The sequence below is a fragment of the Oxyura jamaicensis genome, chromosome 1 (genome assembly GCF_011077185.1).
Source record: "Oxyura jamaicensis isolate SHBP4307 breed ruddy duck chromosome 1, BPBGC_Ojam_1.0, whole genome shotgun sequence".
NCBI classification, from domain to species: Eukaryota; Metazoa; Chordata; class Aves; order Anseriformes; family Anatidae; genus Oxyura; species Oxyura jamaicensis.
The window spans coordinates 81,820,094-81,835,373 of NC_048893.1; the positions used below are offsets into that span (position 1 = coordinate 81,820,094).

The 15,280-nt window shown below is 39.4% G+C and overlaps 1 protein-coding gene across 4 annotated transcripts in view; it reads left to right on the plus strand.

Moving 5' to 3' along the window:
• The first annotated feature begins 9,315 nt into the window (after nt 1–9,315).
• Nucleotides 9,316–15,280, plus strand: part of WARS2 (tryptophanyl tRNA synthetase 2, mitochondrial) — a 47,685-nt gene continuing 41,720 nt past the window's right edge. For 2 of the 4 annotated variants that reach the window (XM_035314474.1, XM_035314467.1), the window contains exon 1: nt 9,316–9,451. In XM_035314474.1, coding sequence (XP_035170365.1) covers nt 9,323–9,451 — 129 coding nt within the window. In that variant the 5' untranslated portion in view covers nt 9,316–9,322. Of the gene's footprint in view, nt 9,452–11,450; nt 11,522–15,280 lie in introns of all 4 variants that reach the window. The other 2 variants (XM_035314489.1, XM_035314481.1) reach the window with 2 other exon arrangements.

A 15,280-nucleotide genomic window follows, 5' to 3' on the forward strand; every position in this document is an offset into this window, starting at 1 on the left:
GTGGCTTGAGCAGTCAGCTAGTACTCACGACATAGCAGGCTGTTTCCATTAGAATGAGAAATTGATTACAAGAGCCAGGTATTTCTTTGAAGTAATCCTGTTTTACTACAAACAAAGTCCCACTTCTTCAAATACAGTAAGACTGAACAAGAATCCGGTGCTTTGCTCATGATCCAGATCTGCTTGCAGTCAGTACACTGCTCAAAACGCTCCTTCCCCTGGCTTTCTTTCAAGGCCATTGTGTATTCGCTTCATTTTGTGTATCATGATTTTTGTTTTGCTCCCTGCCTGTTTCCTCCTGCTTTTCACTGTTTTAGTCACTCTAATCGATCCATTCAATGTTTATTTTCGGAATGGCATCCACAGTTTAAGCTATTGCTAAACAAATGGACATCTGTTTGTTCCCTCATTTAGCTGGTGCACAAGGCAGCAAGCAGGCCCAGTAGCCTCAGTGGGACTGATGGCTGGTTCTAAATCAGAAAGCTGCGTCTCAGCTCCCTTCACAATATTAGGTGTATTATACTGGTACCTCAGTTTTAGTTGAGAATGCAGCTTTGTTTTTCTAGTTGAATTGCTTGTTTTAAATAATTATGGTTCCTACTCTGAAAATAAAAGAATATATACTGAATCTTTAAAGATCAGCTTTATCAGTTTAAATACAAAGACACAGAAATGGCCACAGACATAATTATAAATATTTTGATAGTCACTCTATGGCAGGGCTGAGACTTCTGCTCAAGAGGAAATTTTTTTGCTATGAGGAATAACAGAAGCAGATTCATCCTATAAAATTATAAATATGAAAGTATGGAGACTTGGATGCTTATGTAAGTGGGATTTTAATAGACTATCGTTTGACATGGTTGAGTATGCTAATAATGATTTTAATGACCTAAAAAGCTTGAATTTCTATTAAATAGCATCTTGAATATTTCCAAATCACAATCTTTGTTTTCTAAAATAATCACAACATTCCTACAGTATGGCTTGTGCTCAATTATTGATGAAGCATACCCTCAAATTTCATTATCTTTAAAAATATTTTCTATCACGATCTGTAATCGTGTTTTCTAGACAAGTAACACTCTAGAGTGAAGGCAAAATTTTCCAACTCAGGTATGCTTCACTGCTCTAGGAAAAACACAGTGTACTCTCCCTAATGGCACAATGTGTATGGGGTGGTTAAAAGAAATCTGGCTATTTCAAAGACTTATTTGAATATATTAATTTGCTTAAAGATTAAAATTAATTAAAAAATCAGGCATTTAAAAAACAGACCACCCATTATTAGACCTTTGCCTCCTATCTTGGTAAAAGAATACACTCTAGCAACCCAGGAGTATACCAATGAAAAGTGAAGGTGGGGAAATACATCTTCACAGATGAAATGCTTATTACTCTCTGACAAAAATTGCTTCCTATTCAAATTGTCAAATAAGAATCTCTTTCTCTCAGTAGTTAAGGGGGAGTCAAATCATCAACAGGAAGGAACAGTACTCAACCTCCCCTACAAATCAGGCTAAAACCCTTGCTAGCTCCCACGTAAGAGGACCTTGTTGAAACCTTGCATGAAGACTTCATTTCACTCAGTTTTGTTATTAAGTTGTGGGTTGTTTTTTGCTCATTTGTTTGTTTTTAAATTTATTTATTTATTTATTTATTTATTCTCCTGTTGCATGTAATCCATTTCCCCCGCAGCAGGGCCTGGAGGCTGCTTGGTGGCCCATGGCCTCCTTTAATATGGTTGCCACTCCCCACTGCTGTGGACCAGCAGTGAGCTGTGGCAGGCCTCAGCTGGTAGCCACGCTGAGGAGGCTCTTCTCCATTGTTCCCAACGGGGTCTGTGTTTTATGAAGCCTCACAGTATAGCCAGTCGCCATCTCCCCCAAGGGCAACGTCAGTTTCTGTTTCATGGAGAACAATGGATGATGGTGGCCAGTCTAAAAGGGAACAATTCTGCATGGGGAAAACAACAACAACAACGAGAAAAAGCAACAGTAAGTATGGACGTTCATAATAAGCATCAGAGAGGAAAGCACCTATTGTGCTAGACCCTCTCTATGGAGAAGCTGAGAGGGAGGTGGGAGACAGCATGCTAGTTTTCTGCACTGAGAGGGAGGCCAGGAGCACCATCCTTGGAGGAGCAATGGAGAGGAAAGCAGGCACATGCTGAGGGATAACTCCAGGCTTGCCAGCAATGTGGGCAAAGTCCTATTTTGCTGCACAAAGTAGAAGGAACAGTGTCACTTCTGCTGCGGGATGCAGAACTGGTGAAGAGCTGAGGCAGAGTGCTCAGGGAAAAGCTGTGAGGAGCTGAACAGCCACTGCCACTATCAACAAGAGGCTAGAAGAGCAGAAAGCAAAGGGTGCTCGAGTCTATCTATCTCATCATTTTTTCATTGCTCTGGTGAAACAAAGCAGCTGCAATTCCAGTGGAAGTATCCCATAAACCATAGGTGTTCTGTGTTCCCAGATGGGAGCACAATAGAGCATAGCCATTAATATCTATGTAAACGGTAAAATACAATAGAACAAAAAATAATGTTGGAAATCTTTATCTGGGGGTATTATTTAAATTCACTTAACAAAGTTGTATAATTTTTTTCAAAACAATTGTAACAACTCTGCCTTTTATGTATACTTCAGTCTTTTTGGTGTCTAGAAAAAACATTTAACATCGCCATATATCTGCATTTTGATACTGTGTTTATTTTGGTATTTCATGAGAGTCTCATTTTTAAAATTAACATTAAATAATCAGTGAAGTGTATATTGAACTGCACATTAAACAGATAGTAAACGACTACTAACTCAACAGGTTTTAAGCCTCTGATCTCAGTTTAGCAATTAATATTTTTGTTAGTCCCATAGAAGAAAATATGGAAGCATGGCTAGTAAAGTTTGCAAATGGTGCACAGCTTGGTGAAATGATAAACAGTACTGAAAAACAGCCACTTCCACACAGATGGATTCTCTGGTAGGAAAGGGAATCCATACAAGCAACGTGTCTGAACAGAAATAACTTGAAGGTCACACACCTAAAAACAAAAATTTGTAAGTCATCTACAAGCTGGGGGACTGTGGAAATCACTGGCACCGATAATGACAGAAAGAACATGAGCTCTCAGCACAACAGGCAAGAGTATTCTCAGATATATACATGTTATTTATTGTTCTATCAGTCTGTATATCATCTGCATACTTTCTTAATAACACTTCTATTTTTTTGTTCTACTGGTCGTTGGAAGCAGAGAAATTACATTGACTATTGCAATAGTATGGTGGCATATTTTGATGCTTACCCTGAAATAAGAGATTGAAAAACTGCAAAGATTAAAGAGATGCAACCATAACTTAAAATATATGAAGCCTATCTTATGATGACAGTTCTGAAAAAAAGAAAATCAGTCTATGCCATTTGCTTAAAAATATATATATATATTTTGATTATGATAGGAGAGGATTTCTGAAAATAAAAAGTGTTTTAGCTTAAAAAGCAACAATGTTCTATAACCTAATATTGTGAAGTGAAATTATAGCAATTCAGATTGGAAATGGCACATTTTTAAGAACTGAAACAATTTATAAAAATATGATAGGTTTCACATCTATTACTTGTCAAAAGTGTCCAGTGACTAATGACCAATGATTTAAACGTGAATTAGGTACTCAGATCTCATCATACCCCACATTCACATCTTTTAGGGATTAATTTAATTATGATTTGTAGTGTCTCTTATGAGAAGCTTGGACAGACATGTTAAGACAGAGAAGTGTTCACACTGTAATACATACTCTAGAAAAAGCAAGAGATACGTTATGCTAATTGGTATTGTTAAAATAGCAGCTTGGTGATTTTCTTACTAATCTGAAGAAGCAGTTACAAAGGAGAGGTTCAGACTGTGTGAATTCCTACCTACTTCTAAATTTTCCAAAGCTGTTTGGTTATTTGTTAAATTTGCCATGTTTGTTTAATTTTCTATTAATTATAGAAATAACAGTTGCAGTCTTAAGAGTCTTTAAAATGTTCACTTGTATGGAAGTATCACCATCAGCTGGGTATACCTGGATAACATTTGGCAGCTGGGGAAATGACAAGGAAAGGTAAGACAATCCTTGCCAATAATGTTGCTCAAAGTAAAACTCTAGTCCATGGTCTGGTACTTGAAGAAATGTTATCACTTCAGGAAAGAAGAAGTGCTGTTCCTTACAAGTGTCCTCAAGGCACAAGATTATGACTGAATAACCAATCCAGAAGATGATTTTATTAAACTGTTTCCCAGATTTAAGTTTTGCTTACAACATAACAGACCTTCATGTACAACTGGGTGAGGGAGTTCATGAATCTAGTAAAATATTATTTGGATGGTTATCTGCACAGAATGCATATTAATATAGAACGTTTTTAATAGGACAGCATTTATGTTTGAGACAGGGAGGCCTTGGGGCACCATCTAAACTAGTAAACTGTCTTCTTTCCAGGATTCAATTCCTCCAGGAATATCAGATTGGAACATACTGTATATCTGATCCCCAAGGGTTCTTGTAACATCTTTTCTGTCCTTTTCCCAGTGTGTTCTTTAAAGCAGACAGATACGTGGATGATACCTCACCACTACTTTTTTTCTTTGTGAATTCCATTGACAGAGCCTTTTTTTTTTTTTTCTGCCTGTGGATTGCATTTAATTTCTAGAGGATAAGTGCATTAATTGTCCGTTTCTGTTAATAGTCCCTAAGAACACTATGTAGACAGCAACATTTGCATATAAAACTATTTCAGATACAGAAGACAAATTATTAAAAGCACTGCTACATTGCACCCAGAAATATGCTAAGCATTTAGATATTCTATCTATAGATATCTATTCTTATCATATAAAGAATAAGATATATCTGTGCTGGGAACAATGTTTGAAAGTCTCCTCAGACATCCAGGCTGGATTAACCACTGGAAATAACAGCAGATTTGGGTTTTCTATTTACTGTAGTAAACCAACCTTGTCTATAAAGTCCTTATTGCTGCAAACTAAAGGTGTGTGTCTGGGGAGGGCAAGCTTTTCCCCTTGATGTTCCAGGACATGGAAATACAATCCTTTTTCAGACACAGATGTTTGCAATAGAAAACTTTCACTCTGCTCTCTTCTGTTTTTAATCTGCTCATGACAGGAAACACAGATTCAAAATGAATGTAAAAAACACAGCCACCATAGCTGATGATAATACAAAAGAACATGTAGGAAAGATTTCTTTTTCCCAACATATTATAGGGAGAAAAGGTTTACAGATTTCAGAAGATTCTAGGTGTTTTTATTTCCAAGTGACTACCAGTACAGTGTTTTTCCATGAACTTCACAGAAAATAGTTCTCTGCAATGCTATGATCCTACCAACAGTTCCAGCACACAAAAGATAATACACTTCTTCTTTCTCTGCCAGATCTTCAGCACGTTCAAATGACGTCCCTGCCAAAGTTTCATTGAGCCGGCAAATGTATAAAAATGGTCAAAAATCCTTCCATAGCATGTGTAAAATATAAAATGAAACAGGTAAGAGTGAGATTTACCCTCTTCAGACAGTCATGCTGCTAACATTGAGGCTCTCCAAAATGTCAAAGATGTGCTTTTAAACTATGCCAACTAACGTGTCTGAAATGAAGTTTTTTTCTGTTCGGAAATGTAAAGGGTTGGACTGGACTCCTTCCTGTGCCTGTTCCAACTTTGTTTCTGACTCTGTATTCTTCAGATTCCACCCTATCTGGTCTCCTTTCTCTGCCTGGTCTAGTTTGCCAAAATGTCCTGTCCTTGCTTTTTTGTTCACACAGTATCTTTGTAACATCATCCTTCATTTAAAAAAGAATGTTAGGCACATGCAATGCACAATATAGCACATGGCAATCTCTGCAACCTCATCAAATGGTGTGTCATACACTCTAATCTGTGTCCACTTTGCCTGTTTAGCCTATGAACTACTTGGAGCATGGGCTACCTCCTTTTGTATGCTTAAGCAATGAATGGCACAAAGAGGCTACATTTTAGACAGTACCTGAGCAATACTAGATCGAACAATGACTTGCCTAGCATCACACAAGAACTTTAGGACAAGTGTCAAGGAATAAAGCTATGTTTTCAAAATGTGTGCAATTTCTTTAACCATTTGTCCTTTTTACAGTCTGTTGCCACAGCCACCAAACAATTTCTAATTTTTACTTTAAATAAGACGAGGAGGCTGTGGACAAAATCCCTAGAGGGACTGTTATACATCCCTAATATTCCCTGGACCCCACAGACATTGTAGAACAACCAAGGCTGGATCCTATGCAAAGCAGTGCCTCTTAAAGACTATGCAAATAAAAGTTTTGTGGACTATAGCTCAGCTATGGAAGTCCTTCTGCCCAGAAAAAAAAAAAAAAAATAGAGTTTGTGTTCTGCTCCTAGCACTATCATGCATTTTCACTAATCACTTATTTGAGCATATGTCTAAGTCTTCTCCTGAATCATTTTATGTCTACTGTCTGCAGGTTTTTCCTTGATTTTTCAGTATTTTTTTCTAAGCATGGACACCCAAAGTGGACTTAGATTTATTGATGGGTACTCCAGTACTAAAAAATCACTTAATTCAACATTTCAGCAAGAGGACTGCACTAGAAATAGAGTTGCTTGTCAAACACAAGCTCCAGATCTTTCACAAAACTGCTGTGTCCCAGGAGACACCCACTCACCTGAAATATATGGTCTTTAACTTTTGTTTTTAAGTCAAGTTGGAGATATTAAAACCGGGAACAGAAATAGTTATATTTTGACTGAGGTCTGGTTCATGTGCACCTGCTACTGATATTTTCCTAATCTGGGCTCCATAAAAGATTCTTCACATCTGAACAGCCTTGAGTGGATTCAAAGTGTGTATTGGGGTAATATTAGCAGGGAAAAGTGTCTAGGAATCATCAGTGAGAAAGGTTGGAAGAGTTTTGGCTGCAATGGGAGATTTCAGAGGGCAATAAATATGATCAGTGAATCTTTCTCCTCCTCTAATTTGGCCTTCTCTCAGGATGCAAGCTGTCTCTTGTCTTTCTCTGGGATTTTTAAGCCAACCTCTTTCTCTTCTCACCCTTCTCATACATACACATCACTCTCCCTCTCTGTCTGCACCAAAAATATCCCATACTTCTTCTTATGTGCCTCCTAGATTTCTGCTGTAGTAGTGGTCTCTTCCTTTGTTAAAGTGCTTTTGTAAGCCAGTAAGTGGAAATTTTTCATTTTTTTTCAGCTTATGTTAGGGTTCAACAAAGAATTCAAAGTAATAATTCAGACTCTTCTGGTTGAAGGGAAAAAAACAATGTGAATTCAAGTTTTTACTCCAGTTTAATTTTTATTTTAAAACATGTTTTGTTTTAATACACTCTGGTTATCAGAATAAACTAAGTGATAGCTATGCTTTTGGTGCTATTTACAAGTCTGTCAATATTTGTGTCAAGAGCATATTTCAAGTATCAATTGTTCACCATCTATGTTCTAGATCACTGGTAACAGTACTGAGTAGGGCAAAGCACGGGTTACTGTAGAAATCTACTAGAAAGTCTCTGAATTCAAATTTGACAAGTGCTTTTCCAGAGCTGTCCAGTAATCAACCCTTAGTCCTGTTTAATGTGTGTTTCTCTGGTAAGTTTAATTAGAATCCTCTGCAGTTCTAAGTCAAAAATATTTAAAAAGTCTAAGAAGTATTGCTTTTGTACTGTTACACTTACTAATTCAAATTCTAATAACATTGAAAATGAACACTAATACTTTTTACATAACATCTATACCTTCATTCTTAAGTTTGCAATCACTGAAACACACATAGCTTTTTGCTTCATCATTTTGCCTGAAATCAAGGTCTGACTTAATGGTTTATAATAGCATCATAACATTCATAATTAGTAGGTGCTGTAAAGCTTTTCTCCCTGATAATTCCACACTGGAAAAGGGTTTGTTTTAAAACTCGTCACAAGTGAGGAATGGCCTACATTTCCTTGTCACATCATCTCAACTTTCTTTACAACTTTTGAAGCTGGGTTTATATTCCACTTCCCTCTTTAGCACTCCTCTCTTCACCTTGTTATTTTGAGACAGCCCTACCTGCTTTGACTACTCTCCAATGGAAAGAAGTTCTAGTCAGGAGACAGACACTAAGGCATCCATACATCCCTCCCACCGCCTGGATTGTTGCCCAATGCTTCACTCAAGGCACATCTTCAGTCCCACTTCAGTGGTGCAGCCACGGGCTCTCGTCTAATATTCTTTTGCTTGTTTTGGCCTTAGGACAGGAAAATCTCAAAAAAATGTCATCTGGTCTTTTCTATTTTTCAGCTTCTTCTTTGATGTCTCTTACAATTCAAGCAGTTTCTTGTGATTTTCTGAAGACATGCTGACATTTTTGCTGAAACCTAAAGCTAAATAAAATGTCAGAGGAAGACGGACACTGTACATGGAAGTTTTCAGCTCAAATTATGACCAATATTCACAGCGATGATACAAACGATGAAAATAAAAATTACATGTATGGTTTTTGGACTTAAATTTCTAATTGACCTTGCAAAGCAATTTTTTTTGCAGTTTGTTTGAGAGTCTGGGGAGCTAAATATAGATTAGGGTCCAATATTGTAAGCACTGTAAATGTGGTTTTAAAATGTGAACGTGGTTATTAACCAACGCATCCAAGTGAAAATGGTTATATAAATGTATGGTGCTTTTAACTATTGAAAAATACTTCAGGATTTTACAGTTAGGAACTGTAAAACAGTTGGGAATCTTGTCTGAATGGGCTAAAGTTGCGCCAGGGGAGGTTTAGGTTGGTATTAGGAAGAACTTCTTTACTGAAAGGGTTGTTAGGCATTGGGATGGGCTGCCCAGGGAAGTGGTTGAGTCCCCATCCCTGGAGGTCTTTAAAAGACGTTTAGATGTAGAGCTTAGGGATATGGTTTAGTGGAGGACTTGTTAGTGTTAGGTCAGAGGTTGGATTCGGTGATCTTGGAGGTCTCTTCCAACCTAGGTGATTCTCTGACTCTGTGGTAGGATTTGGTCCGATCTTGCCCAGTACCGAGCTGGCTGCTGGGAATAACCACCTGTGTGCTGAGTGGCGTCACTGCAGATGCACACGAGTACCCTACATGTCCCCAGCCTGGAGCTGGGACTGCCATAACCCAATGTCGGCGGCCCGTTAAACCTCCACAGCCCAACCGCTTCTACGGCCGCGGCCTCCCCCCACCCCCGGTGGGCGGTGCCCGGCCACCACGTGACCGCCCGTGCACCACCCCTCCCAAAGCTCCGCTGTGGGGCGCTGCGCGCATGCGCCAGCCCTTCCGGGCTTCTGCCCTCATTCTCTCCTCCCCCCGCCCCCCCCCGTCCCCTCCCGCCCCCGCCATGGCGACACCGGGGGGCCTGATCCGGGCCGCGCGCCGCGGGACCCTCGCCCAGGTAACGGCACCGGGAGGGACGCGAGGCCCTCCCCGGTCTCTCGGGCTCGGGCCTGCCCGGCCGCCCTGTCCCACCCGCAACGGCCGCGACCGGTTCCGCGCATGCGCAGGGGCGGGGCGGAGCGGCGGGTGCTCCCCCGGGCGGCTCCGGCTGTCACTGCTCGCCCCGAGCGCTGGGTTCCGCGGGTGGCTGTGAGCTCCCCCAGGAGAAGGCAAATAAACGCGTGTAAACGCGGGGCTGCCTGAGCGCATAGCTGGGCAGTTGGCTTTTTCATGAAAACCATGTTTACATTTATATATCATCTAAATCTGGAATTATATTCTATGTTTCTATAGTGGAGCAGTTCATCTAGGAATGGGTGCCAGTGCAGGCAACCCGCATCTCAGGGTGCCCGTGAGGAGAAAGGGGAAAAGTGGAAGATCAAGTACCACTTTTGATTTCTCACTATCCATGCTGGCTGTGACCTTGCAGCAACTGTATTCCCCTCAACCACAACGTTCTGAAAATTTCAGGAAAAAAAAAAAAAAAACTAATATGCAAATATATATATATATACATATTTACATATTGGTAAGTTTTGGTGAATTACGAGCTGCAGGGATGAGTGAATTATTTCAGAACTAGGATTGTTAAGGTTAAATTTAAGAAATGAGGGCACATTGCAGTTGTGTGTCAACACAGTTAACAGCATGCAAGTGACCCTGATTCTGCCCTGTTTTGAAAGGAGCACTCTTGAGGAGGTGGAGTGGGAGGGAAAGAGGGAGAATCTGTTATTCCATAGAAAACTTTCATAAGTGATATTTCACTTAGCGATTGTACACTTCCTACTAGATGTTTCTATGGGGCAGAGGTAAGGTGTCCACTTATATTTTAAGTTTCTTTGTTTTGGAATTAATTTTGTGTATAAGACTACTCTGAATGTTATATGGAAGACCTGAAGGGTCTTGACACGTCACACTCAAGAAGCTTGTTAGCTATTTCCATTCCTTTGGGTGCTTTGACTTAATTTCATCAATGTGCACCTAAGTCTTCCTCGGTTTATAACACTTCAAGTTTTGAACTATTATGTTGTCCCTGTAATACGTTTGCCAAAGCCAGCAACATGCAGATCTTGCAAAGATGCCTCAAACAATTAATCATTTTTGGAGCAAGAACTGCAAAATGTATCAAAAGTAGTAAAAAGGTTTGTATGTGCCTGTCTTTTCAGCTACTCACAGTAGCTCTTTGGGATCCAATCAGTATCCTAACAGATAATCTCCCCTGCCTTCATGCCTCTTGAAAAGATTGCTGTTCTATTCTACATAGTAGACAAATCTGCTCTGAGTAGAGTTGGCTTTGTTATGTCTCAATATTCTCTCTGACTCGAACTTCTTTGCCAGCTTAAAATCGCCCATTAGATCAAGATTACTCATCAGGTGCTTTGTCACGTCTTTACTCTTACTTGATGTCCTTTAGATGTGCTGTGCATGTGAGAATGTAATTCCTTCCTGTTATTCTATAAATGTTTTTAATTTAAAAACCAAGAAGCTCAAAGTTAGTATTATGTAACTTCTTACTACTTATTTCTTACTGTATTCTCACGCTCCCACAAACAATAGTGGTAATTTAAATTGTTGGTTTTTTTTTGTTTGTTTTCAAATTTGCAAGTCCAATATGTTGTGGGCTTTTGTCACTTTCACTTTAAGTGCCCTCTTATGGCTATCTGGAAAGAACTGCACTCTAATATGAAGAAAAAAAAAAAAAAAAAACTGGCTTCCTCATTTACGCTGTTCCTATTGCCAGACTGCACTTTGGTGTAGTTCAACTATTACGGCAGACAGCTTGGAATGGATCATGTATTTGCTGTGTGCTAATGCAGAAGATTCAAATTTCAAGCTGGAAATGTGTTTGTCTTCAAGTTTCAGTCATATGTACTTATTGGCACCCTAAAAGAATTGATATTTTAAGCATTTGATAATACAGTCGTAGTTATTAGCAGATGCAATTTCTGTGATTTCAGCTGTGTTTCACTGGAGTGCACAGTTCATCATTAGGCTGGATTTATCCTGCTGTGGAAAAGTTCCTGGTGTTGTAGGTATTTTTACTACACAACTGGAATATGTAAACACAATAGACTTGTTTAAGAAGAAAATAATGTTTTGTGGAGAGGTTAATTATATTCTGAGTATCTTGACTTTTAAGACCTTACTTTCATACTCCTTGACTTACTGTTCATCAGTGGTCTGTAAGCCAGGGTTATGGGAAATCATTTCATCAAGTTTGTTTCTTTAGTAAGACAGTCTTAAAGATGGCAACTAGCAGGTACGTCAGGGAATTACTAATAATATTCTGAGAAATCCAACTATAGCCTAAAGTATCAGTAGGAAAATATAATGTAGGGTAAGTCAGTTGGTGTTGGTATCTGACTTGATAAAATATGAATTAGCAGAGTTTTAGTCCTGTCAGCAAAGGGCATTCTTAACCACAACAGCTGCTGATGAAAAACACTGATTATGTGAATGAGGTGAACTCATGAACTGTATGTAGTTAGGTGCCTGGGGAAGAAAATCTTACCTGTCAGCAGTACTACCAATGTCTGTGACTAACTGCCATGCATTTTTGTACTGGTGTGAACTTAAGCTCTTGGACAGGATATTTCTTTCTTCCTTTACACCTCAAAATGGACTTAGGATTTGGTCAAAGAGAAATCTAGACAGCATTGTATGTATCCCCTTCAGACTCTGTTTTGTTCAGATCTACATCACTGTTGCTACATAGTATGTTTCAGACACATGCTTTACTGTTTATGTTGTCTCAGTGAAGTAGAAGAATTATGAGGTCTTGCTTTCGATTATAGGTTCTCATGCACCACTAGCTGGTTTTCCAGGCACCCAGATGGAATCCATACAATCACAGAATGATTGGGGTTGGAAGGGACCCTAAAGATTGCCTAATTACAACTCCCCTGCCATAGGCAGGGACACTTTCCACTAGACCAGGTTGCTCAAAGTCCCATCCAGCCTGGCCTTGAAGACTTTCAGGGATGGGGCATCCACAGCTTCTCTGGGCAATCTGTTCCAGTGCCTCACCACCCTCACATTAAAGAATTTCCTCCTTTTGCCTAAAAGCCTACTTCTATATGTTATTGGCCTTCCTGAAGATATTAGGAGCCTTTAGCACCATTTTTCCGTTCTAATAGCCAGGCAGCTATCACTGTTATTGTAAGAATACTGTAATGTCTCTGTGGTTTTTCTTTCTGAGAGCATCTTTTAATGAAAATATGAACTTTCCATTTTTGCTTCTTTTTCTCCTTCCCTCTTCTATGCGTAAGCCTTCCCTGGCCTTCACGTATGATCTATTGCAGAGGTGGTACTGTCTCTGCTAAGCTGTGTGCTTTGATATCCTACAACCTCCATCTCTTACCAACTTTAACAGCATTCTGCTTCACTGGAAAGTGGATTTTCTTTTAGCTCTCAGTGATACAGAACTGCTTCTTCTAGCCACAAGGGATGTCTTATTTTAATACCAAATACTTTCATCTTTGGTACTAGAATTCAGCCCTTTTTTATTTTTTTCCTTGCACTCAACTTTGGATTAGCTATAATGAAACTCAGGACAGTGAGTCTGTTCAGGTTGTACAGAGAAAAAATTGAGTCCAGCAGTCCCAAGGATGTTGCTTCTGCCTCTTTTAGAGCACTGCACAGAAAACATCCCCAGTGAATGTTTGGTCAGAACCATTGCAAAAACAAGACCTTCAAATCCAAGGAATCTTAGCCAACATGTTGGTAAACTTAGCAGCTCAGTTAGGAGCGTAGCTGTACCTTTACATGAGTTAATAGACAAAAAAATGCCACAGGATAAATCCGTTTCCCTAGCTTGCTTTTTGGTCACAGTTTGTGACCAAAGTTGGTGCTAAAACCAAGGTGCACTTACTGTTTCTTCCTCTGCTGTGGCAGCTTCCTGAGGCCAAGGTTAGGCTCCATAGTCTGGCACGCTTTGCTCTTAAGAAGTCCGTGTTTGCTATTGTTTTGTTCCCTCTAGTTATGTTCCAGGGAATTACAAAAAATGGGTTTTGTTCACTGAGAATTTATGCTAAGCAGACTACCTTCCAGACTGCCTCTTTTCTCATGTCTTGTATTTTTGGAGACAGGAATGACATTTGTCCTTCTTTGGTCTCCTGAGACTTTGTTAGGCCTTTGTGAACGCCAGCATTCTTAGTACTTTAAAAGATCTTCAAATTAGATGGTGTTGATGAAATATGATTCATTTTTTGATGAAGTGTTGTTCTTTCTCTATTCAGGCCACCTGATCACTCCATTGTTACTGTGCTGGTTATGTTAGTGATTGGCCATGTTTCATTTTTTTTTTTTTTTTTTAATGAAGATTGCTGTGAAAAAGGCAATAAAGATAAAAACTGAAGGGCTGTTTTAGAGAGAACCACTAAAATGCCTTTTCCCAAATAGCAGATTTAACCTTGAATATTTTTAGCTATAGTTACCGTATGAGCTAGGGAGAAAAGTGGGAACTGAAAGCACCAGGCCCTAATCCTTACAGATATCAAAGATAGGAGTAAAAACTGTAGTGGAAGCTAGAGCTCGATGTTTAGTATCATTCAGCTTTGTTATAAATGAAATGCAAACACTTTAAAGGGGACCATGTGAGACCATGTTCCCATCTTGAATTCGTTGCTGTTACATAGGGATCACTTTGTTAATCATTAATGAAATTAGTCCCCAGATGCACGTAACAAGCTGTGGTTGTACACAGGTTACTGCAGCAGGTCAGCTTCAGAACGACCATCCAGGCACTTGTGTACTGAGATTGATGGATGAGCAGAGAGTTTAAGTGCCTGCCTTGGATTTATGATTGTGGCAGTCCCTGGTGTAGCATCTCTTTCTTCTAGAGAGCATGAAGGTTGGAGGCAGCAAAGTGCTTTTAACTGAGAAAAAAGCTGGAAATACAAATGTCTGTATGATAGCAAAAACCCGCGCTGTGTCCAGTGTGAGGTTGTTCATTATGTTGTAATCTACTGTGACCTTTAGGAAAGATCTAAGAGACGTACCTCCCAAATAGGAGTGGCTTCTGTGTAAATTTGTGCACAGAAATGGATGCCAAATTTATTTATTTATTTTAATTTCTCATTTTCTTAAATGTTAACTTTTTGTCTATTGCGGATGGGCACAGATGCTCATGATTCAGTTAACGGACTGCTCCTGAAATCAATTGGATTTAGCAGCGTATTCAAGCCTCCGGATTAAACCTTTAGCATATCTTCTTTTATTTAGCATATGAAACCATTAGCTTGTGTACCATTTTCAGAGGTGAATGGAAGTTAGTATGCAGTGAGAATATAAATATCTTGAGTCTTCACTGGGTTTGGGAGAACTCAAATTTCCACACAGTTATTAGAATTTCCAGTTGGAGAGAGACTTCTGCTAATCTGCCTTGCTTAATGCTTCGTCTGTAGCAAATTTTGGCCAGTGTTGTAGCTACACAAGAGAGAGCCCCCCATTGTAGACAGAAATGAAGCATCTTTGAGGCGTGAAATGGCCTTATTCATTGCCATAATGGAGTTCTAACAATAAAGTCTGGCAAATGTAGACTGTTTTAGCAGGAAACGGCCCTTTATTCTGGCGTCTTGGCAGGGCTTGGGTAGAGTCCCACCATTCTTTCCCCCTCTGGCCCTTGCTTTAAGTCTCTTGGCTGAGCCTGTTTTTTCTCTTGAGAGACTTCTGTTTTTATTAACTTGTTTTTGTAGAGTGAGTTTAATGAAAGATGCTACACTGGCAGTCCTGGATGTTGAATTTCTGTGTACATTTCTCTGGTGCATATATTGGACAAACATATCAT